Here is a 22,755-nt window from a genome sequence, read left to right as displayed (position 1 = left end):
ACTGACACTTTTTCATACACATCTTGCACTGTAATGTTTCTGTTTAAGTAAGATGTCATGTTGCTTAATTTGCCTGAAATCAAGTCTAGGCCAGCTGAGCAGTAAGTCTGAAATTCTTAGCTAATTGTTAATGCTTTTACTGAGTTTTTCATCTTCACAGCCCTGTACAAGCTAACTAATTAATAGATGGGCGGGGGGAGTCTCTCTCTTAGATGTAGAAGGATCCAAATCTGCATGCTGTGGAGCCTTTTTTTGGTTCATCTTCCTTCTCTAAAGCCCCTGAGGTTCTGCAGCTCTCTCCACGCCCACCAAAACAAACAAAAATTCAAGTGCAGAGTGCATGTGTTTGTTTTCATTGGTGTACCGTATTCCAGACAAAGTTCCATACCTTCTGAGGGGTCAAGTCTCCTCGCTCTCCGTCCATGTTTAGAGTTGTTATGAACAAACATGTTGTCAGACACTGCCAATACATGTCCATCAACATTCACTGTTGTTGATAACACAACCTAGGAAAAAAGGCAGGTAAATTACTTGTTTCAGTATTCAGCTTTTGATGTATTTATTATTATATTGAATTAAAATCCCGTTCTATTTGGAAAATATAATTGTTTATTTCCCACTAGGGGAAAAAGAATTTTCAGTGTCTACCCTGTGCCTTCATTCCATTTAACATGCGTCCGAAGGCCCATATGCTATCCTCAATGTACATGACATAATGAACCAGCGACGAGACTATCCTAAGTTTAGTTTTCTGTGATGCATTGTAGCATAGAGGGCTGTATGTACAGACAATGAGGGCAGACTGCAGAGCACCAGAATAATGTGCCCTCTGCTATGTATATATAGAAGCACAGCCATCTGCTATCCTACACACACGTGCATCATAGGAAATCAAACTTACAACCATCTGCTCCTAAAACATAGGTTTCTATCCACTGAGATAAACAGAAACTTCCATTAGCTGCAAGGGGTAGAAGGGCCTGGTTTTCAGAAGGTGGGCACTCAGTATTTTGTGCAAATCAGGCCTCTTTAAGGGTGTCTCAGGTTGGGCACCCAAAAATTGTGGCTCTCAAAATCACAGATTTTGAAAATCTTGCCCTTTTTGTCCAATCTCGCTGGGTTCTAACAGGACACAAGTAAACTCTTAGAGGAAATAATTGTATTTGTTACTGAGTCTCATTGAGATCTCTCTTTAAAACAAAATGTCCTAAGCTATAAATCCATTAAACCCAGAGATTCGTGCATCTTTAAACCACATATATTAAAAAAAAAAATCTATCATTTGAACCAGTCTGAAGAACATGCATCTCGTTAGAACTTTGAAGCCCAGATCCTCAGCTGGTCCACATCGGCGTAGCTCCATTGGCTTCAACAGAGCTACCCTTATTTGCAGCGAGCTGTTAAGGATCTGACCCTGAGCGTGTGCATGAATTTTCACAGATGCAATTGTCATGCTTTAAGTAAGAGAATTTCAGGCTTTAATTGTTGATAAACTGTATTCAGCACACAGCAGGGAAACCCTGCCCTCCTGTAGGATTTTGCTGGTTTAAAGAATGCTCTCTCTCACTCTTTTTTTACGACAAGGTTAATTCATTCCAAAAGGCTCTTGTCATACTGTACATTAATACTGCTCATGCATTCCTGTCACAAAATGTGTTGCTTTTGTGTGTGCCAACTGATTTCATCATTGCACATTTGGGTGGAGTGAGACTCTGTTCCAAAGTGAACATTTCCCGCATGACAGAGCTGAACCCAGTCAGATGCACCTCATTATTTTCCCTTAAACAATGGAAATAAATTTTAATCTTTCACTGGCCAGCACAGACCACGCTATGGCAACGAGGGAATAGACCTGAATCATTCCAGTGTCTGAAATATTTACGACAAGATTTTAAATTGTAACCAAATGTAAATCAAAAATATATCCCATACACACACACACATATATATATATATATATATATATATATATATATATATATACAAATACCCAGCCACACAGAGACAATGTTATATATCCACACACAATACACACACACACACACACACACACACACACACACACACACAATATACATTAATATACTAATACACACAAACAAAATCATACACATTACAGGCGTGTGACTATATAGGTATCTGCATTATACACATAAAGTGAGAGAATATAGATGATCTACATTCCATTCACAGTGTTCTACTGGTCCCTGAAACATGAGAGATAACTTCCGGACAGAAGTCGCATTCTTCCTAAGTGCTGAGCACCCTCAAATTTCATGGTGAGCAGGTATTACTGAAACCCCCGTCAGACCCCTCTCATGTGTGGTTTCATTTTGTCACCTATCAGGTTCACCACCGGGCGGGCAAAGACAGGATGGAGCCTGGAGTAAATAAATAAAGCCATCCTCAGAGATGGGCCCAACTCACAGTTTGGGGCTAGATCTCAACTCGCTCTGTGTTTTGGAGGTTGTTGGAGCTTGGGTTTTGGTTTGGGCCCATCTCTTGGCATTACTGCAATTCAGCAAAAGAGACCTCATGTTGTCTTTACTATGATTCTTCTGGTTCACTTTTTTATCTATGCTACAGAGTAAGAATGTTTTAGATTATGGAGGTAAAGTTACTGGAGCTCCAGATTTAGCTCCACTCACTTCCCCCTTGCTGGGCGAGGACAATCAAATTGTTTAATACTGAAGATTAAGACTCAACATTTTAAGAATAAAAGGAAGCAGAACGTGCATTCCACCATAGTCTCTAGCTCCCAGGCCCTCCCCTTTCACAAGCCAACAACTGCTTTCCCCCAGTGAGTATTTCCTGGGTCATGGAGGGTGACCCTTTCCATCTGGAATCAATCAGTCAACTCCTGACAACTTCCTGAAACACCTCACTCCATTTCCTGTTCTCTCCCCCTTCTCTCTTTCCCCCTGGTTTGCTTCACTCTTCAAAACTACAGGCCACAGCAGCTTAATGTTAGAGGGTCAGACACAGTTAGACTCCAAAACACTACACAAGGACACCTTTGACCTTCAAAAATCTTTACATCTTAGCTAAACAAATCAAGGTCAACATTTCTTACCATTACCTTGTTAACCATTTATAGGCATTTTTGCCAATGCCCTTCTGAATGCATATCCATCAATACCACTTGTTCTCCCAAGATCGTAAAACATGGCAAGCTTTGTTTTCTTTATGTGCATTGAGTGCTGGTGAAAGGTGCTGGCCTGACATCCCTGGAGATTTAAGTCCTCAAATGTATCCACAGCACAGGCAAGTTACCTCTGGTACTACTAAGCCAAAGTGTCTGATTCCTGATCTGATGAGACCACCTCTACAGATAAGATTTGGCCACTATGCTCATTCAGTTTATGGCTGCTCGACTAAGATCACCAATTGGTGCCAAACGTTGTGGTGGCTTTGGTAGACTCTTGCCTTTGGGAAATAGACTGAGAACACCAAATTATTTACAGAGGGCATCAAACATCCTTTCGGGTCACGGCTGACCTGGGCTCAATTTGAACCGATTACGTAGAAGCAAAAGATTCTGCATCCCAGTTCCTTGAGTCATCCAGTTCCCAAAACTGTAATTTTAGAAGAGAATGAAGACTGTGACCTGTGACCTGAACAGTTAGAATAAAAAAGGACAAGCAACACATTCACAGATCTGAATCTGGGTTCCAGCACGCATAATGGAGAGATGTTTGTGGTCTTGTATGTGGGGTTTTCAGCAGTTCTTAAGATTTGCTTTGCTAATCTGGATGGTTCCTCTTTACTGGCCTCAGATATTAGTTAATTATTCCCCTGCCACATTAGAAACCTGGCACGCTTCTTCGGGTGCTTGTTCATGTTCATTCCAATCCAATCAGGTGTATGCACGCACACATACACAGTAGCCGGAAGATTTTTCCTCTAGCAGCGTCCATGGGGTCGCCCTTCATGGCGCCCATTAAAGGGCCTTGCCAACCTGCCACCCCCTCAGTTCCTTCTTCTGCCAGTGACGATAGCTAGAACTTCCCCTTGCTCTTGCTTCAGCAAGTGGCTTAGCAGTACTTTCGGTTTTCGCTGTAGTGTGTTAGTATAGCATAGTTAGTTCACTTATAAGTTTCAGTTATGGGGGGTTCCCCCATTTCCTCTCCCCCGTTTTTCTTCCCTCCTTATTTGTCACCGGGGCATGCTGCGATCCCTGGGCTTCGAGACTTGCCAGGACTGCGTGAAGCGCATGCCTAAAAGTGACCCCCACACCTCCTGTTTATGGTGTCTGGGCGAGGGTCACCAAAAACATAGCTGCAAGATCTATCAGGAATTCCAACCGAGAACTCTTAAAGAGAGGGTAAAAGATGTAATCAACTACAACTCCGAATATCTAACCAGCAGGGCATCAGCAGCAGGTACTCCTACAATACCTGCTCAGCAATGGCTAAATTCACGGAGTTGCTCCCCTTGGGCTCTCAGATCTGTGGTGAACAATACCCATTACCAATTTACAGTCCTTCCATTGGGCCTGTCAGCAGCACCTTGAGTCTTCACCAAGTGCATGGCAGTCGTCACTCCAACAGCTCCAGTCACGGTTAGCATCCGTGTATCAACCAGCCCAGGACAGCTTGGACAGGATCGTAACCCTGCCTTGCCCAGTCCTTGACTCCCTCCTGTGGTGGCTCGACCCTCAGGAGGTATGCTCAGGGGTCTCCTTCACCAGTCCACACCGTCTCTTTCACTAGTGACGTACGCATCAGACTTGGGCTGGGGAGCACACCTAGGAGACCGCAGGACTCAGGGTCTCTGGTCTTAGGCGGACCTGGGTCTCCACATTAACATCAGAGAGCTGAGAGTGGTGCGCCTGGCTTGCCAGACCTTCTGGGCACACTTAACAGGACAATGTGTATCAGTCATGATGGACAACACCACGGCAATGTTCTATATCAACAAACGGGGCAGCACACTCCTCTTCACTGTGCCAGGAAGCCCTCATGCTGGGGGACTTCTGTGTAGAACATTCAATACACCTGCAGGCGTCGTACTTTCCCAGGGTACAAAACGAGCTGGCGGACCACCTCAGCAGGTCCTTTCATGGCCACGAGTGGTCCCTTCGCCTGGATGTTGCGATTTTGATCTTCCAAAGGTTGGGCTTTCCTCAGATAGACCTATTCGCCACGCGACGCAACAGGAAGTGCCAGCAGTTCTGCTCCTTCCAGAACCACTGCCTGGGCTCCAGAGTGGACATGTTCCTCTGCCCATGGGGAGATTGTCTCCTGTATGCCTTTCCACCCATAACGCTCGTTCACAAGGTACTCCTCAAGATCCAGAGGGAATGAGCTCAAGTCATATTGATAGCTCCAGACTGGCCCCACCAGCACTGGTACACATCTCTCCTAGACGTGTCCTTGGAAGCTCCAGTTGGCCTGCTGCTCTTCTCGGACCTTCTGACACAAGATCATGGTCGTCTCCAACATCTGAACCTCCGGTTGCTGCACCTCACCGCATGGAAGCTCCGTGGTTGAATCCAATGGAGCTTTCCTGTTCAGACCAGGTTAGACAGGTCCTCCTTGGTAGCAGGAAACCCTCTACGAGAGCTACCTACCTTGCCAAGTGGAAGAGATTTTCAATCTGGTCGGCACAGCGCCGTTCATCCCTGACGCTAGCCTCAGTGCCATTTATTCTGGACTACCTTCTCCATCTGAAGCAGCAGGGGCTTTCAATGTCGTCAATAAGGGTTCACTTGGCCGCCATCTTGGCCTTCCACCCGGGCACGGAGGGCCCCTCTGTCTTTGCCAACCCAATGGTCAGCCGGTTTCTAAAAGGTCTCGACAGGCTATACCCTAACGTCCATCTGCCTGTCCCAGTCTGGGACCTCAACCTGGTCCTTTCTAGACTTACGGTACCACCCTTTGAAACCTTGGCGTCGTGCTCCCTGCCCTACCTATCTCACAAGGTCGCGTTCCTGGTAGCAATAACTTCGGTGTCTGAACTCAGGGCCCTAACCTCAGAGCCCCATTACACTGTGTTCTATAAGGACAAGGTTCAGCTCAGACCTCACCCTCCTTTCCTAGTGAAGGTTGTGCCACAGTTTCACATTAACCAGGACATCTTTCTCCCGCTATTCTACCCTAAGCTGCATTCCAGCTGCAGGGAGCAGAGACTCCACTCTGTAGATGTCTGCAGGGCGCTGGCCTTTTACATCAAGAGAACGAAACCGTTCAGAAAACTGGTCCAGTTATTTGTGTCATTGGTGGACAGAATGAAAGGTCAGCCTGTGTCATCACAAGGCATCTTGTCATGGACAGCGTCCTGCATTCATGAGTGCTATAACTTGGCAGGTGTCCCTGCACCTCCAATCACTGTGCACTCCACCAGGGCGCAGGCTTCATCAACAGCGTTCCTGGTGCAGGTTCCCACTCAGAAAATCTGCAGGGCGGCGATGTGGTCCTCCATCCATACTTTCGCCACGCACTATGAGATTACCCAGCAGGCCAGAGACGATGCGCCCTTTGGGCGAGCAGTGCTCCAATCAGTGGACAACTCCGACCCCACCACCTGAACTTGGGCTTGTGAGTGACCTGATTGGAATTGACATGAACAAGCACTCGAAGAAGAAAAAACGATTACTCACCTACTCGTAATCGTTGTTCTTCCAGATGTGTTGGAATGGACATGAACATTACCCACCCTTCTACCCCTCTGTCGGACTAGCCGGCAAGAAGGCACTGAGGGTGGTGGTGGGTGGGCAGGGTCCTTTATTGGAGGCTATGAAGGCGCGACTCCAGGGGGTGCCCAGGCCGACCCGACGGACGCTAATAGGGGAAAAATCTTCCGGCTACTGTGCATGTGTGCGCGCACACCCCGATTGGAATGGACATGAACAACACATCTCGAAGAACAAGAATTATGAGAAGGCGAATAACGGTTTTTTCACTACATCCCTGTGCTCTTCTCATTTCCCAGCTGCATTACTGTAATGCACTCTGCTTGAAGACCAAGCTAAGGCTTCAATTACCGCAGAGAACAGAAGTGCTATCCATGTTTGACGCATTAAACCTGGGCTCTATAGGCTGTACTGGGCTCCCTTTTGCTTCCAAACACAATTCAAAGTGCTAGTTTTAATTTACAATTCCTTACCTGGCTAACTGAGTGAGAGGCCACCTATCCTCCACACCCCTTCTGACAGTGAAAATCTGTCTAGATGGCTGTGATTAAAAGTCTCAAGATTTAAACCTTGGACACTAGCAGCTGGACATTCGCAATGGAGAATCCTTGCTAATTGAGTCTCTTTGTCAGCAGGGTGCATATTTCAATGTCCGCGGGAGTGGTGAGGAAGGAGGATTCCTTACCTATCCTGAAGATGTGTTGTTAGGAATTGTAAATGCTTCAAGATCCTCTGATGAAAATGTAAGGCAGAAGCAAAGCAATTTCTCCATCATATACACACTATATCTGTCTCTGCACACACACACACAAATATGCTCCACCCCAAATTATATATATGCATATAAATACACACAGTGTTGTACATGGACAATACATATTGCTTTTGTATCCCTAAACACACACATTTACATATTCATGCATACACATCAGGCATACATGCATTTACATACATGCAACACATCTCATCACTGTGGAAATGATCTCTTAAAAAAAAAAAAAAAAAAAAACCAATCCCTGATACCATTCCAAGTGAGGAAAACATTCTTTATGACACTTGACATCTGGAAACAATATTAAATTCCTGATGTACTTTCCCTGTTAATTGTGCAGTCACAGTACTGTGTTATTTTAATTTTTCCAGAAGAATAACCACTATGTGGATATTTTTATCATTATTTTCCACCTGGGTGGAAGCAACACTTGTACACCTACATACACAGGCTCATCCTGTTGTCTTCACTCAGGTAAGATTCCCACTGATGTCAATTTCAGAGTAGCAGCCATGTTAGTCTGTATCCGCAAAAAAGAACAGGAGTACTTGTGGCACCTTAGAGACTAACAAATTTATTTGAGCATAAGCTTTCGTGGGCTACAGCACACTTCTTCGGATGCATAGCTGTAGTGGGCTATAGCCCACCAATGCTTATGCTCAAATAAATTTGTTAGTCTCTAAGGTGCCACAAGTACTCCTCTTCTTTTTACTGATGTCAATGGGAGTTTTGTTTAAATGAGGACTTCAGGATTAGATGCTTAGTATACTGTGTTTGCTGTATAGTTGAACTAGGGATGGGCTTAACAGAAAAATGCCAGCAACCTCTCTCTGCACCGAACTTCCACTGATTTCCACATTTAGTTGGAGTTCCACATTTAGACCCCGATCCTACAATTAAGGCACAGAGGACTATCTGCATTGACCTCATTTCAGGGACCCTAGCGTGCCCATGGATTCTAGTATGTTAGAATTTGTGGATTATTTCTTAGCCAAGGTGAGCTTTTTCTCACATGCTCAGGGATGAACTGAGCTAACCAATCTGGGGTCAGGAAAGAATATCCCCAAGGATATGCCTTGTTTTTTCCCCCCCTTTCTACCTCCCTCTGGAGCACTGAGAACGGGAAAACCCATAAGGGTATATCCCATGTTTCTTTTTAATGCAGTGGGTAGACAGGTCTGTGGTTAGAGCTAATATTTTCCTGCTCATCCACTCTCTGAACCACAATGGTGTCTAGGATCTGCTCAATCAGGATGATCCTGGATCAAGGAGAATTCCCAGTCTACAGGAGGCTAAAGCTTTAGCGCTGAATCTCAGCTAAGCATTTTAGCTGAAGTGCCTCATCACAGGTCGACAGAATTACTGTCCCCCATTACGCAGCGGTCATTACCATTAAGTATCATTGGACTTCAATCAAGTTCCCTGAGAGAAGTCCTCATTAGAGTGGAGTGCATCATGTTTTTTTATGCTGTTCTTGGGGGAATTACCCTCTGGGAATATAGTGATGATGGATATGGTGGTATTATGAAGGCTTAGATTTCCAGTTCAGGTGAACTCCAATTGCTAATATTAAAAAACGGGGTCAGATCCTCAGCAAGTGTAAACTGGCCTAGCTCCATGAGGGTCTCTCCTCGAACGACAAATATTTTCATTAATAAATGTACTGATGAGTTGAGTTGGCTAGAATTTGTGGGACCAATATATGTACAGCCACTAGATACCTGGGAAAATATTCACCAATCCCAAAAGTTGCATGAGTTTTAGTACCTATGGCAAGTGACTTCAAACATCTGAGGAGGGTAACTGATGTAAGTGAGCATCACAGAGTGCATCATTGTTATAATAATAAAAATAGTTTGGGTTGTATTTTATGACAATTCACTGAGTTTCAACCTTTGTTGCCACAACCCACTGGTGAGCATGTGGTTACAGATCCCTACATCTGTGCCCCATCCACAGAGGATGTGAATCTGTTACAACCTCACTTACAGAGCCTTGGCTCTTTTGTGTAAGATGTAGCAATTTATCCTTTTAGTTCTCCAAGTCCCCAGTCTAATCCCTGGTACGTTAGCCAAGAGGCCTCTCTCTCTCTCTCTCGCACACATTCACGCACACACAGAATTTAAGCATTTCCCACAATCAGATTTCTCCCCACTCCAGAATTCTGGTTTTGTAAATAGTGCATGTCACTTCTAAAGCCTCAGCCAAGTATTTCCAAGCACTTTACAAACATTAATTAAACCTCACAACATCCCCATGAAAGATAATTACACTCAATTTGCATATGAATAAAAGAGCGTACTAGATGTTCTGACTTGCTCAAGGTCAAAACACGAGTCAAGGGCAGAGTCAGAAACTGAACCCAGGAGTCCTGGTTTCCATCTCCCGCTCTAGCCATTAGGTTGCATGTAAGAAAGATGTGCGCGTGTTGGAAATAATTTAAAATAAAATAATCGCAAACCATTTCACTTTTGAAATAGATGGTTTCTCCCCACAGTAGAAAATTGACTCCAGGATTGGTCAAAAAGGCCATAAGTTAAGTGATTTTCATTGTGTCTTTGAAGCTCCTGCTCAGTAGCAAAGCACATTTCAAACAGTTGATGAGATCACAAACCATCTGGTGTTGCTCTCAAAACTGAAGAACTACTCTTAAAAAAACAAGAAACAAAAAAGCAACCCTCCCCCCCCTCCAAAAAAAAAAAACCCCAACAACCCTACACTCCGTAGGCATCTGGAGCTGCATTAAATTTACAATTCAGTGTTAATTTAACCGGTTTGTTTTTCTATTTTTTTAAACAGGTGTGATATAAATGAAATGAACTTTTCCTTTTTTTTTTTTTTTTTTTTTTTAAGTCTCTCATAGCAGAACAGTATAGCTAAGACTTATACCATTCCTATAAATAAGCTGGAGCCGACGCTCTGGATCCCAGCACCCTTAAGCTTTGGTTGTGATCCAATTAAAGCCCAAACTCTGTGGTTCACATTCATCTCTAATCATAACCATTACCTTGAGACTCTTCCAAGTTATGAGTAACCCAGCCTCTTGGGCTTGAAGAATTAAGTAAAACATATCATACAGTGCAACTTCAATCTACATCATGCATGTTATGTGTGAACAGCAAAGCTTGAGTGTGCTTCATGCTTTTTAATGCACCCAAAATTCATAAGACGACTCTTTGGGTGGAACCAACTCAATTTCAAGTGATGAAACCAGGTCAAATCATAACCACGTCAGAGTAGGGTAGGGGACTGTTTGTGTTGTGTTTTTACAGTGTTTAGTAAAATGGGTCTCCAATCCCTGTGTGGGGGGCCAGTAGGTGCTACCACAATAGAAGTAAATAAATAAAGTCTCCATCCAGCAAATATTCATGCACGGTGTATTACATGAGTGACACCGCTGAAGTCAATCTACTTATGTGAGTAAAGTTAAGCACCTGTGTAAGTTTTCACAGGACTAGCGCTTTAATAATCCTCAACAGCTCTACTAAGAATTTATTAAGGAAACCCACTGAAATTCTTCAGATCTGGTCCACAAATAAAACCTAATGAATTAAATCAGGAAAAATCAATCAATCAAATAGCCCTGTGTTTCCTATTTTTGCCTAGAAGTCAGACTCTGCTTTACACAGTTATGATGGGCTCGCATTTCTAGGATTGACAGCTGTCTCTTCGAACCTCATAAAAAAAACCTGTCACATTCATTACCTTTGTTGATGTAAAGCTTACCGAGTGGAATTAAAAGTGTTCGGAGTGAGAGAGCACAACCAATATTTTGGGATGACTCACATGTTTAAACTTTTGACACCACGTGGGCGTGCCGGCAGCGTCTGTCTGACGCCAAGGCAGATAAAACAGGTGTTTGCACAAATTAAAATGAGAAAAGAACTAGGTGGAGCTAGAAGATGAGAATTCCCATCCAAATGCTCTTTGCACCCTACCCACTGCACTGCTCTGCTCTTAAGAAAATCATTGCCCATATTCATTTTCTATCTTTACCTAACCGAAATCTGCATGGAACTTATTCACAATGGGACTGGGCTATTTACAAAATTTCCCTTGTCCTTCAACTCACCTAAATTTCAGGCTCTGTTACAAATTGGGAACTAAGCCCTAGCTCACCTGAAAGCTCGTGAACCTAGATACACTGTTCTGAGCAAACCTGGACTAAGATCCTGCTTTCACTGAAATAAACAAGATTTTGCCATTGCAGTAGGAGCAGCTTTATTATTTTGGATCAGAGTCAGGCTAGCATCATGATTTTGACAGAGAAGTAGAGAAACCTAGGGGCAGTGACTGAGTCTCTTGATGAGGTTTTGGGTTTGACCCTCAAGGTCGAAGTGAAACTCCGAGGATATAAACCCATGTGGGCTAGAGACCAGAGGGAGTTTAAATAAGCTCTGTGGAACAAAACCAGAGAATTTCATTTGGCTCCAATTTTCAGGCTTGGCGTGCAGGAAGGTAGAAAACCCAGAAGGAGAAAGAGTTTATCCTAGCTCATTTTCTTCTCCAATAAGCTGCTGATTTTGGTACAAAGTTCAAAGCAATGGAGAGGCATGTGTGAGAGGCATGCCAGGTGGATGGGCTCAAGGCATTCCATTGGTAACCTTGTGAATGACTAAGGCTGATTTCAGCCTCCTTGTTCCATGTTCAATTGGAAATTGAAATTCATTCAGGCTCCATAACATCACCACCTTGGGATCAGAGTCAAGAGAGTCAAACTGGGAGTAAGACTGATGGCTAAAGATTGACCTCAGCTAGAAAATTTGGATCCAGATCCAAACTCTTCCACAGTTTAGGGCATGGTCCGAACCCAGGGGTTCGGTTTCACCTACTGTAGAGACGGGGCCCGGGGTAAAAAATGGAAACTAGATTTAAACTAGATCTAAAGTTCAGGTGTTCTTGGATCCAGAGTTTGGCTCTGGGGCAGCCTCTAACCAATACTATTATTTATTTATTATTGCAATAGTGTCTAGCAGCCCCAGTCACTGACCAGGACCATCCCATTGTTCTAAGTACTGTAGAAACACAGAACAAAAAGACAGTCCCTAGCAGTTTCATTTCACTACATTCCAAAATCATTCTCTCTTGATCAGTCTCCGAACTTGCTGGCTCCCATTTACGAGTCATAAGATGATTTTTCTTCCTGTTTCAGATTTTTTCTCAAATCTTGGCAGGCAACATCTGGGATCAAAATAACAATCTATGCTCCTTTGCTGATGGGAGTGGCTATTAAAAAGTCAAGGTTTATTCGCTGACAGTTAACAGAGTGTTGTATCCAAGATATCATCAGCATTCCCTAAACTTAGACTAGGAGATAACTATGGAGTATCTGAACTCCTTGAATGGTAAATAGAATTGGTCTAGTTACTATTTATAAATAACTATTTTTCCCCACTAAAAATTCAACAAAAATGAACAGGATTTTTTGTTTTGGTCTTGACATTTTTCTCTGACATTTTTGAGCTTTGCAAATTGAAAACTTTTGTTGTGTTTGTTTTCAGCAATCAGAATGTTCAGTTTTCAGTGGAAATCTGACCATTTTTGACAGCGATCCTTTTTGGGAACATTTCTATTTTGTCAAACAAAGCCATTTTCTGTCCAAAAAACCATTTTGATGAAAAATTTTCGACCAGCCCTAGCAATAACTTTCCGTGCAAGAAGAGTCTTTAATGATGATGGCCGTTGTATACAGAAATATTTAGTGCTCATGTGGCTCTCCTTTTGGGCACCTAACTAGCAGTTCCCATTCTTTTTTCAACCTGCCCCTTTCCTTTTGGGCACCTAACTAGCAGTTCCCATTCTTTTTTCAACCTGCCCCTTCATCTTGAAAGCACTTTACAAACACCGAGTGTCCAGTCCTACAGCCCTTACTCACACAAGTAGTCCCCCCACAACATCAGTAGAATTATTCATGTGAGTAAGAACTGCAGGATAGAACCCAGTAACCAATCCTTACAATGTATCTTGTAAGTAGGCATGTTTAATTTATATTTTATAGATGGGGAAACTGAGGCACCAATCCATTATTGGGACCTGGCTGAGGCCACACAGCAAATCAAATACGGAGCTAGGAGTCTAACACATGAGTGCAGGTCTTGCAGTCCCATCCTTATTCTTCCAGACATTGTGGCCTTTCCCAACTAGACCATGCTGTCTCTGCAGTAGAGCAGCTTGGCTGAGAATTTTGTTGCTGATACATGAGAGAGTAGAATCCTGCTCATTCTCCCCTAGCTGTATTGGCTTTCTATGCATTTCTCTTATGTCCATCACTGCAATATCTAGATACCAAAGTTAATAAACTAGGCCTCACAAAACTCCCATGAAATATGATCCTCATTTTACAAATTGGGGAAATTGAGGCACAGAGCAGTGGCGTGATTTGCTCAAAGGGCTTCACAGGAAGTCTGTGGCAGAGTAGAAATTATCCCCAGATAACAGGTGGAAAATCTGAGGCACAGAGATGTGGAATGACTTGCTCAGAGTCGCACAGAGTCTCAGTGGCAGAGTCAGGGACAGAACCTAGATCTCCTGACTTGTAATTCAGTAACCTAGACACTAGACCACATTGTCTCTCTGTACATGGTCCTTTACTAAGGTGACCTCTAGAATGTCACTTTTCTAACCACAGAGAGTGCTCTGCAGTGCTTCCAGGCAGCATTAGAAATGGTTATAATTTGTGCGAGGGATGAATTACAGGTGCGATATTTATTTATTAAATCTAGTTGCTTAAAAGATTAGGGGTGAGAGAGGAGAGACTGTATCTGCCTTTCTCCTCACCACTGTTTGCAACCTGACACACTTCACCTCCCTCTGTGTTTTTATTAGCTGGTATTCTCAATACATCAGCGACAGCTATGATGAAACCAGTGGCAGATTTCTCTGCAAAGCAGCTGGGCCATTGTCCCATGGGTCTTGTTGCTTTGCTGTGCGAGATCTTAAAGTGACCACGACTATTTTGGCTGCTGTTTTTAAAGAGGCTGAAAGGGAGGGTATGCACGAGTTAAAACGCAGGGGAGAGTGGGGAATAGAAGGGAGGGATGCTTGTGTACCATGTACAGAGCGACTTTGAAAAATTCTGAGGCATCTAAGTATCACAAACATGATCCCTGCTGTGGGTGTGAGTGCTTTGCCTGAGGGTGTCAAATCAAATATCCACTACTGGTTGGTACAGTACATTGCCCCCCCTTGGGGATTCGGGGGGGGGGGGGTTGAAGAAAAAAAGGTTTAAGTGCAGCAAATGAAGAAAATCTTTAACAATATCTGAAGCGGTTTATCATTTACTGTCACCTTGTTTATTATGAACAATATAGGTGAAAAAAAAGGAAAAGAAAGGAAAGCAGACAACTTACTTAATGTCAAGTCTCCTAACACTTACCTGGAAACGTCTCATGTCTCTGGGGTTCCCTGCTGTTTTCAAACAATTCTGATTGCACTTGAGGAAAAATTTCAAGAAGAATCTGCAAAGAGAAAGGACTGGGTCACTTCTATTAAGAAGAAACTAACATCTAGTATTATTTACCTGCTTTGCATTGATGCAAGAGTGCATCATAGCAATGTACGTGAGGGTATATAAACAGACTGTCTGAAAAACTTAAAAATAAATCAGATTTCTCTCTGAAATTTGTTACTTATAAGTACCATCTAATATGATTATAAATGAAATAGGAAATTAAATATCCTCTTTGGGCAAGGTCCTTAGTTGATGTAAGTCAGCCTAGCTCCATACAGCTACACCGGTTCATACCCGCTAAGAATCCGGCATTCTATTTTTTGCAGTGTCCTTACTTTGTGTTTAGCCAGTTTCTCTTATTTCTTCTGTTGTCTGTGCAGGTCTTTTGTGCAACAACATCAGAGGATAATACTATTGTAAAAACCAGAAAAATTGGCAGGGTAACTCTGGGGCAGGTGAAAAACCTGAAACTACTTTAAGCTCATTAAAAAAAAGCTGACCAGATTTCATGTTGACAGTTAGTTACTAAGTTTTATTAAAGATAAACAGAACTGTTGACAGTCCAAATTACAATCTTACATAATCGTAAGAGAGAGGGTGACAAAAACAGAAGTTAAGGGAATATAGCAGACCCAATGCAGAATATAGGCGATGATTTAGAGTAGGTAAACATACTGGTGTTGTTAAAGTTATCAATGATTTTTTTTTCTATCAAATACACCAATCCTTCATGCTTTACAATTCCGCATGGTCGTAGTTTGTCATTTATGTAAGTTCCATCTCCAGCACTCTAGGCAGAAACTGCCAAACGTTATGAACCACAGGGCTTGGATATTGCACAGCTTTGACATGCTATCACTAGAGAGCCCGTTCTCAACAGGCCCTTGAGTACAAAAGTCTTCCATGTGAATAAGCAAATCCATCTTTCTAATGATGGTTGCACTGATAAGACTCATGAATTTCAGGAGTGTAAAGGGTTAACAGAATATTTGCAAACATTTGCACTTTTTGGATACAAAATACCCCCCAACCATGCTATCATGATCCCAGTGTGACGGACGAGAAATATTTAAAGTGTCCTCCATCGTGAACATGAACAATTTCCGTGATTCTGTTCTAGTAGCACATTTACATTTGGAGAACAAAACAGGTTTAACTGGGACAAGCAAATTTGTGTAGGCTCTGAGAGGGAGGGAGGAAGCATTAGTATAAGAGAGATTTTAAATAGTTGAAGAATTGGCGTGGAATACAGTGAACAATTTATTTATTTATTTCACTTGCTGAGTGCTTTTCTTACAAAAAAAAAATTCAGCTTTTGCAGTAAGTTAAAGTCCCAGGTGAGCTAGGCCTATTTCCCTTTCTGTTACTATGACAACGATTTTTTACCGCAGTCCCAAAGTCCCTTCAGAACTCACACATTCATGCCTTGAATTAGAACTTTAAAGGAGAAAGATGTATATTTTCCAGGGTTTACCAACAACAAAATAATAACAATAAACCAGAAATCAACTTTGCTTCCTCACCTCACTTTTTATTTACACCTCTCAAACATCCACTCCCCCCAGCACACAAAATAAATACTTAGGAATCTGATTCCTTTCTGTGTCTCTCAATAAACAACTGCAATCCTCCCTACAAGCCCCCCCCGAAGAGATTAGAAACATGGGCCCACAACAAAAATACCCTCCTATGGGGTTCTGCTGCACTAAAGGGTTCCATTATTTTTAAACCAATCTGAACCTTTTCTGACCCATTTTCTTACAAGTTTTCCTTTGTGAAACAATCATTTTATCCCCATCATTTGCTGCTAGCTTTCCCCTTGCTCACAATTATAGAACCTTCTTGGTTCTTTGTGTGATGCAGATAAAGGTAAAAGCACAGTGTCCATACTGCAGTCTCTTTTCACTTTCGTATTCAAGTTCAGCAGTGAAAGATGGATCAATGCTCCGTTGTCAGAGGGCAACTTCTATGAACAGAGCCCTAGTCATTTGGTTGTACATAGAACCAAAAATCATACATGTTTTACGAGCAGAGCTAAGTGAATGCAGCAAAAAGATATTCATTAATATTCTTGCAAATAAGTCCTGTTGATTCCATTTGGTGTGGAATTCGTGGCCCCTTTTATCTGAATTTTTTGGTGAGAAAAATTTTATTTGCAAATATGTTTCCAGAAAGAAAAAACGTTGTGCATACTAGCACACGTGAATATTTGCAAGTTCAAGCCAGAAACGCTCTCACTTGCAAACCCTCTTTTTGCTGCATTCCAACAATTACAAATGCTCGCAGATAATCTGCAAAAAAACAACGGGACCTCTCCTGTTTAGGAAGCTTAGGTCATCCAAGCAGGGAAAACAAATAATGCCATGTGACCAAAGCAAGCAACTACCCCGAACAAATATTGGAGACCATTTGCCAAGAAATAATGAGCTAACTATTCATAGAGTAATTGCAAACAAAGTCTTAAGAATCATGACCTGTTTGGGGGTAACACACAAACAGAAATAAGGGCTAAATTAATCAGAAAAATTATTTCCAACTTCATTTTTTTCCCCTCTCTCCCCACCTAGGTCCAAATAGACAGAAATTCAACCCAAGTAGAGCCTCCTATAACCCAGGAAGGGAACCAAACCCAAAATATTTGGAGCCAGATCCTCTATGGTGTAAATCAGCAAAACTCCATTGAAGTCTGAGCGACCAACCGAAGATCTAGGCCATAACTTTCTTTTTTTAATTAAAGAAAACCATTCATTGCTCCTTATAGGCCTGATCACCCCCTAGGCGATGCCAAGAGCCCTCATCTCTCATTGACCTCTTTGTAATGGAGACCGTTCAGCACACTGAGGCTTTGGGGATCTGCCCCAAGATACTCAACAACAACTAGTGGTTTGCAGTGCTCCACCCAAGACATTTTAAGGGGCCTGACTTTCAGGAAGTGCTGAGCCCCCGCCCTGAAAATCAGACTTTAAAGTGTCTTAAGCTGAGCCCCCCAAATCATTAGAGTCACTGTTGAAAATCTTGGCCTGGGTATTTAATATTTTAGTATTCTAGTATCATTCTGCCATTGCCTGCATTGTGGCTTATGGCATTTATATTTTCTTTAGAGCCCAGTGGATATCCTAATGTGCTTAATGTTTTCCCCCTGGTTTTAGACTTAAACACATGCACAGAGGAATTTTCATCTTTCCTCCAGTTAAATCAGGTGGCTCACTCTCTCCTTTCAGATATTTTCCAGTCAATTTTAACTGCAACTGGGCACCCGTATAAAGTATTCGGCCTGTCATTATATATATCCATATATATTTTAAATGGTTGCATCTGGGAAAGGCATTAATATTTATTGAGGCATTACAATAAAAATGAAATTTTTTGGTGGGGGAAAACAAAGAGGAGGCAAGGCTTAACATTGAATGAAGTTGATTTAGGGGTGACCGGAGAATTACAGCAGGGCTTTATTAATTTTTTTAAATTAGAACCTTTAGCAACTTTTTGGACTTAACCCACACATGCATCAAGAAAAGAAAAAATTGACCCTGTTTCTTAGCTGGCCTTTGTTCCTCCATAAGGACCAGGCTCGCTATGGGTTTAGCAGACTGCTGAGTTTCCAGCCAAGAAGTGAGAAATATGGCTCATTCATACTGTATATCAGCATTCGAGGCACTGAGGAACAAGCAAGCTAACTTTGAATGACTACCACTAAATATCTGGCAGGGCTATAGAAGACTTGGGTATTTTAATGCATATACATCAAAAATAATTAAGAGATGTTTTGGGTCACCATTTTTAAAAAAAATTATTTTTTCTTCCTACTCATATTCTGTTCCTCTGTCCACAAACGGGGAGGGATTTGGAGGTGTCATGTTGGAAGACCCTGCACATACTACCAAAAATCTGTTTTAGGATCCTGCTGTCACCAATGATTGGTAAGTATTGTACCTCTACGAGGCTCCGTATGCGGAAACAGAGAATGGTCTAGTGGATAGGGCACTGGACTAGCACTCAGGAGACCTGGATTCGGTTCTCAACCTGGCCACAAACTTCTTGTGGGACTTTGGGCAAGTCACTTAATGGCCCGTGCTGTATAGGAGAAAGTCAGACTAGGTGATCACAGTGGTCGCTTCTGGCTTTAGAATCTATTAATCTACCCAGACCTCCATTTCCTAGCTGTAAACTGGGGGCAGAGACTGCCTATTAGAGGGTATACGTAGAGCTAAGCACAAATCTCAGCTGGCATATCTAAGCACTAATAAAATACTAACAATATAACTATTTTAAAAAACCCAATGAAATCAGCTCCCCTCTACAAAATGCTCATATTCTAAAGGCCTGATCCTCTGAGGTGTTGATATACCTCAGCTACCATTAATCTTAGAGCTGAGGACAGTCAGCACCTCACAGCACTACGGTTTGATGACACAAGTACATACAGCAGCGGAAATAATGAAGTGCAACGTATGGACGTTACAGTTTGTGGCACTGAAGACCAGGCAGGATTTTAGCAGCCAGTAGAAGCAGAGGGAGGGCACTTAGCAATGATTAATTGGGAGGTCATTCTGACCCGTAAGGAAAGGCATGGAGGAAAGGATGCCGTTGGGAGAGGGAGAAAGAGATGAAGGGCCAGAAGACAGAGCAAGAAGCCGGGGGCAGAGAAATGAGCTCAGAGAAGGAGGTTGGGCAGAATTGTGGAGAGATCTGGAGGTGACCAGAAACCGGAGCTGAATGCAGACGGAAGTGCAGAGGGTAATGCTGGTGTCAGGACCTGATCCCAAGCTCATTGCCAAAGACTCACAATGACGTCAACAGGATTCTGATCAGGCTGAGAGAGGCCACTTTCTTGGTTTCCCTGGCATTTAAAAAGACTATCCCTGCCCCACTCCCTTTTAAGTTTCAGGGCCCAAATGTCCTGCAATTACCTTTTATCTGGGACCCTGTCCAGCAGACACAGCATCATGCAAGGAGAGTTTTGCCTCTGCCACTCCCTGCAAACCGAATGGCTACAGACAGGGCCTCCTATCTGGCATTTGCCAGGGTGGGACTCAGTAGAACAGGTCTTTTCCGTCACTCACTCTCCTAATCCCATAGGAACACGATCTAACATTTCAATGGGAATGCTTCCATGCAACATGGGGGGGGGTGGTCTGTGGAAGGCTGTGGCAATGCCTATCCTTCCTTAATCTCCATTCTCCAGTGATTGAGAAGAGTCGGGTTCAAAGCCCACTGACGTCAGTGGCAGTCTTTCCATGACTCCAGCGAGTTTTGGATTGGGACGCTAAAGAGCAACCCAACATGCAGCAGAAGGATGTTAATTTTTTTAATCAATTAAAAAAAAAACACCACAAGATTTGGGACTTGTCTGTCTTCTCATTTGGAGCCACAGAAAGAGGTAATGACACTTCATGTTTTGATAGCCCCATCCTGTGGCTTCTAAAGTGTTTTATAAACTTCAGTTAATTTAGCCTCACTAAGCCCTTGTCAGGTACAGCAGATGTGGGTGACTGTCACCATTTTACAGATGAGGAAAGTGGGGGTCAGAAATGGGGGAGGAATTGCTCCCCACCACCTGGGATTAAAGCTGGGATTAGAACTCAGCTCTCTCAGTCCTCTGCCTTACCCACCCTTCCTTTCACATTTGATAGCCTGCTCGCAATAGTGCTGCCGTTTCAGAGGTGAAATATCAGGAGAACTCCAGATACGTGATTTCATCCTTGTAAGTGGCTCTCCTGGGCATTAAAAAAAGAAAGCACTTGAAAAGCAAATCCAGAGACAAATTGGGTTTATTTGGCTTGCTGTGGAACTTGGACTCACAGCCCTAGTAACTTTCTCGCATGAGAATGTACCTACTTTATGTTTTCCAGCAAATCCTATGATGCTGTCATGTAACTGGAGATAGTGAGATGACGACATCCTGCCTCCAGAAACGGAAGGGTTACCAAAAAGTCAGAGAATGAATTTAAAAGAAAAAAGGTGTGCTGCTATTTTGAATAGCCTTGTTTTAATGTAACTATATTAATTTTAAACACCCCGAGAACCACATCAGAAGTATCATAACATGAAGGGTTTGACACCAACTTCACCAAAGCAAGGAAATTCTGAGCTCAGGGTCTCAGTCGTCTCTTAAGTCACCCATGTGTGTCTTGGAATGGCAGGCTCTGAGATCAGTGTGACACGTAACCTTACCCGATGCTACAACACAAAAGGAACAACAGGACAAATTGGAAGGGTTTATTCTGAATTTCCTGCTTTGGTGTGGACTCGGGTCTTGCGCATTTTAAGTAGGTGTTTAAAATTGGTTAATTGCATTTATCTGATATCATCAGCATCATCTTGATGAATATCTCAATATCTTCTGTATAATCTGCACATTATTTGCTGGAGTCATTCTGCTCTACGTCAGCACAGATTATTAGGGAGTCAATCAGAGGACCACCCACTTTTTCAAGAGTTACAGGCATGGGACATTTCACTACAGCAATCTACGTCATACGTGCACTGTACTGGTGTAAGTACTGATGGATGCTACAATAATACCCCTTCGCATTTATACAATACTTCACACACCACAGTTAATTTATCTTCACAACACTTCTCTACGCTAGCTGCTACCTCCTACCCCCGGTTTACACATGTGGAAACCGACACATGTAGGTCAAGTAACTTGCCCGGGTTTGTAGAGGGAGCCACTGCTGGCCTCGGGAATAGAAGCCAAATGACTCAGTCCCAGATCTGTGCTCAGGGCACTAGACCATGCAGAGATTCCAGTTGCACAACAGAGGCTTTGTAAGCATGCACATTGTGGCTCCTTTCTAGGGTCCCCCCAACATTGCGTTGGAAAATCAGGGAGCACTTCACTCCCGTCAGATAAAAATCGCCTGCTCCAATCACAGGGATTGAGCTACCGGGGCACCGAACGGCAGCCCCACTTCTTCTCTCCAACCAGCCCTACGTCGTCGGTGTCGAGTCTGAGCAAGTGCTGAGCACAGGGCTCCTGCTGACATCAGTGGGAGCCAGACCTGCATGAGGGAGGAGCGCAGAGATACAGCAGGGGTGTCAGAGAGTCTGATCCAGTCTCCTCATTCAATTCTAATACGTACTGGAACCATCCTCCACATTCTTGAATCCCTGCTCTGCCTCCCTGTATTTTCCCCAGTTTAGACAAAGGGTATGTCCACACTACAAGGGTTACAGCACTCGGGCCTAGACACTTGCTACAGTGACGGAAGGGGTTTTTCTGTCCACCTCCTCACGGTGTCTATCCCAGGGTGTAGGTCAGCTTTACGACGTTTCACACCACTGAGTGACCTAGCTCGGTCTCAGTTCAGGCCTCAGACTCCTTCTGCCCAGCTCTCAGGCTTTTCCTCTTCCCAAACTGCTGCTTTCATTTCCCTATGAGTTTCATGACACCATCTTTACCAATTATGACGGACACAGTCACCTACATCTCTACCAAGTTACCCCTCTCTCCCCTCCATGTCCTTCCTTGTCCCTTAGCCTTCCAGCATGATCTCCGCTGATACCCCCATTTTACAGAGAGGCTACATGATTTCCTCCAAGGGTTCTGTGGAGCACTGGGAACTGAACGCAGTTCTGCTGAGTCCCAGTCCAGTGCCTTACCCACAAAATTGTCCCTTCTCACACATCCGGTCTCTCTCTAGAGCACGTTCTGGCCAAACTGGGGCTTGTGAGCCGCATGCACCTCTTTTACCATTCAAATGTGGCCTGAGTATGCTCCCACGTACTCACCCACCCCCATTCTCCACTTACCAGACTGGGCTGGGGAAGCTCAGGGCTTCTGCCCCATGGTGGGGTGATGGGACTAGGGGCTTCTGCCCTGCTGGGATGGAGGTCTAAGGGATTTCACCCCATGGAGGGTCATTGGGGCAGAAACCCCGTGCCTGGCAGGCA

At 43.4% G+C, this 22,755-nt stretch overlaps 1 protein-coding gene across 1 annotated transcript in view; it reads right to left on the bottom strand.

The window, feature by feature from the left end:
- EBF2 (EBF transcription factor 2) overlaps nt 1-22,755 on the bottom strand; it is a 179,761-nt gene that overhangs the window by 37,496 nt on the left and 119,510 nt on the right. The window contains exons 7-8 of the mRNA XM_005285174.5: nt 14,782-14,863; nt 389-506 (exon numbers count right to left, since the gene is read on the bottom strand). Coding sequence (XP_005285231.1) covers nt 389-506; nt 14,782-14,863 — 200 coding nt within the window. The remainder of the gene's footprint in view (nt 1-388; nt 507-14,781; nt 14,864-22,755) is intronic.

Source organism: Chrysemys picta, chromosome 2, assembly GCF_011386835.1.
Source record: "Chrysemys picta bellii isolate R12L10 chromosome 2, ASM1138683v2, whole genome shotgun sequence".
NCBI classification, from domain to species: Eukaryota; Metazoa; Chordata; order Testudines; family Emydidae; genus Chrysemys; species Chrysemys picta.
Note: the sequence above shows the minus strand (reverse complement) of the source record. Positions and strands in the feature narration are given on the sequence as shown.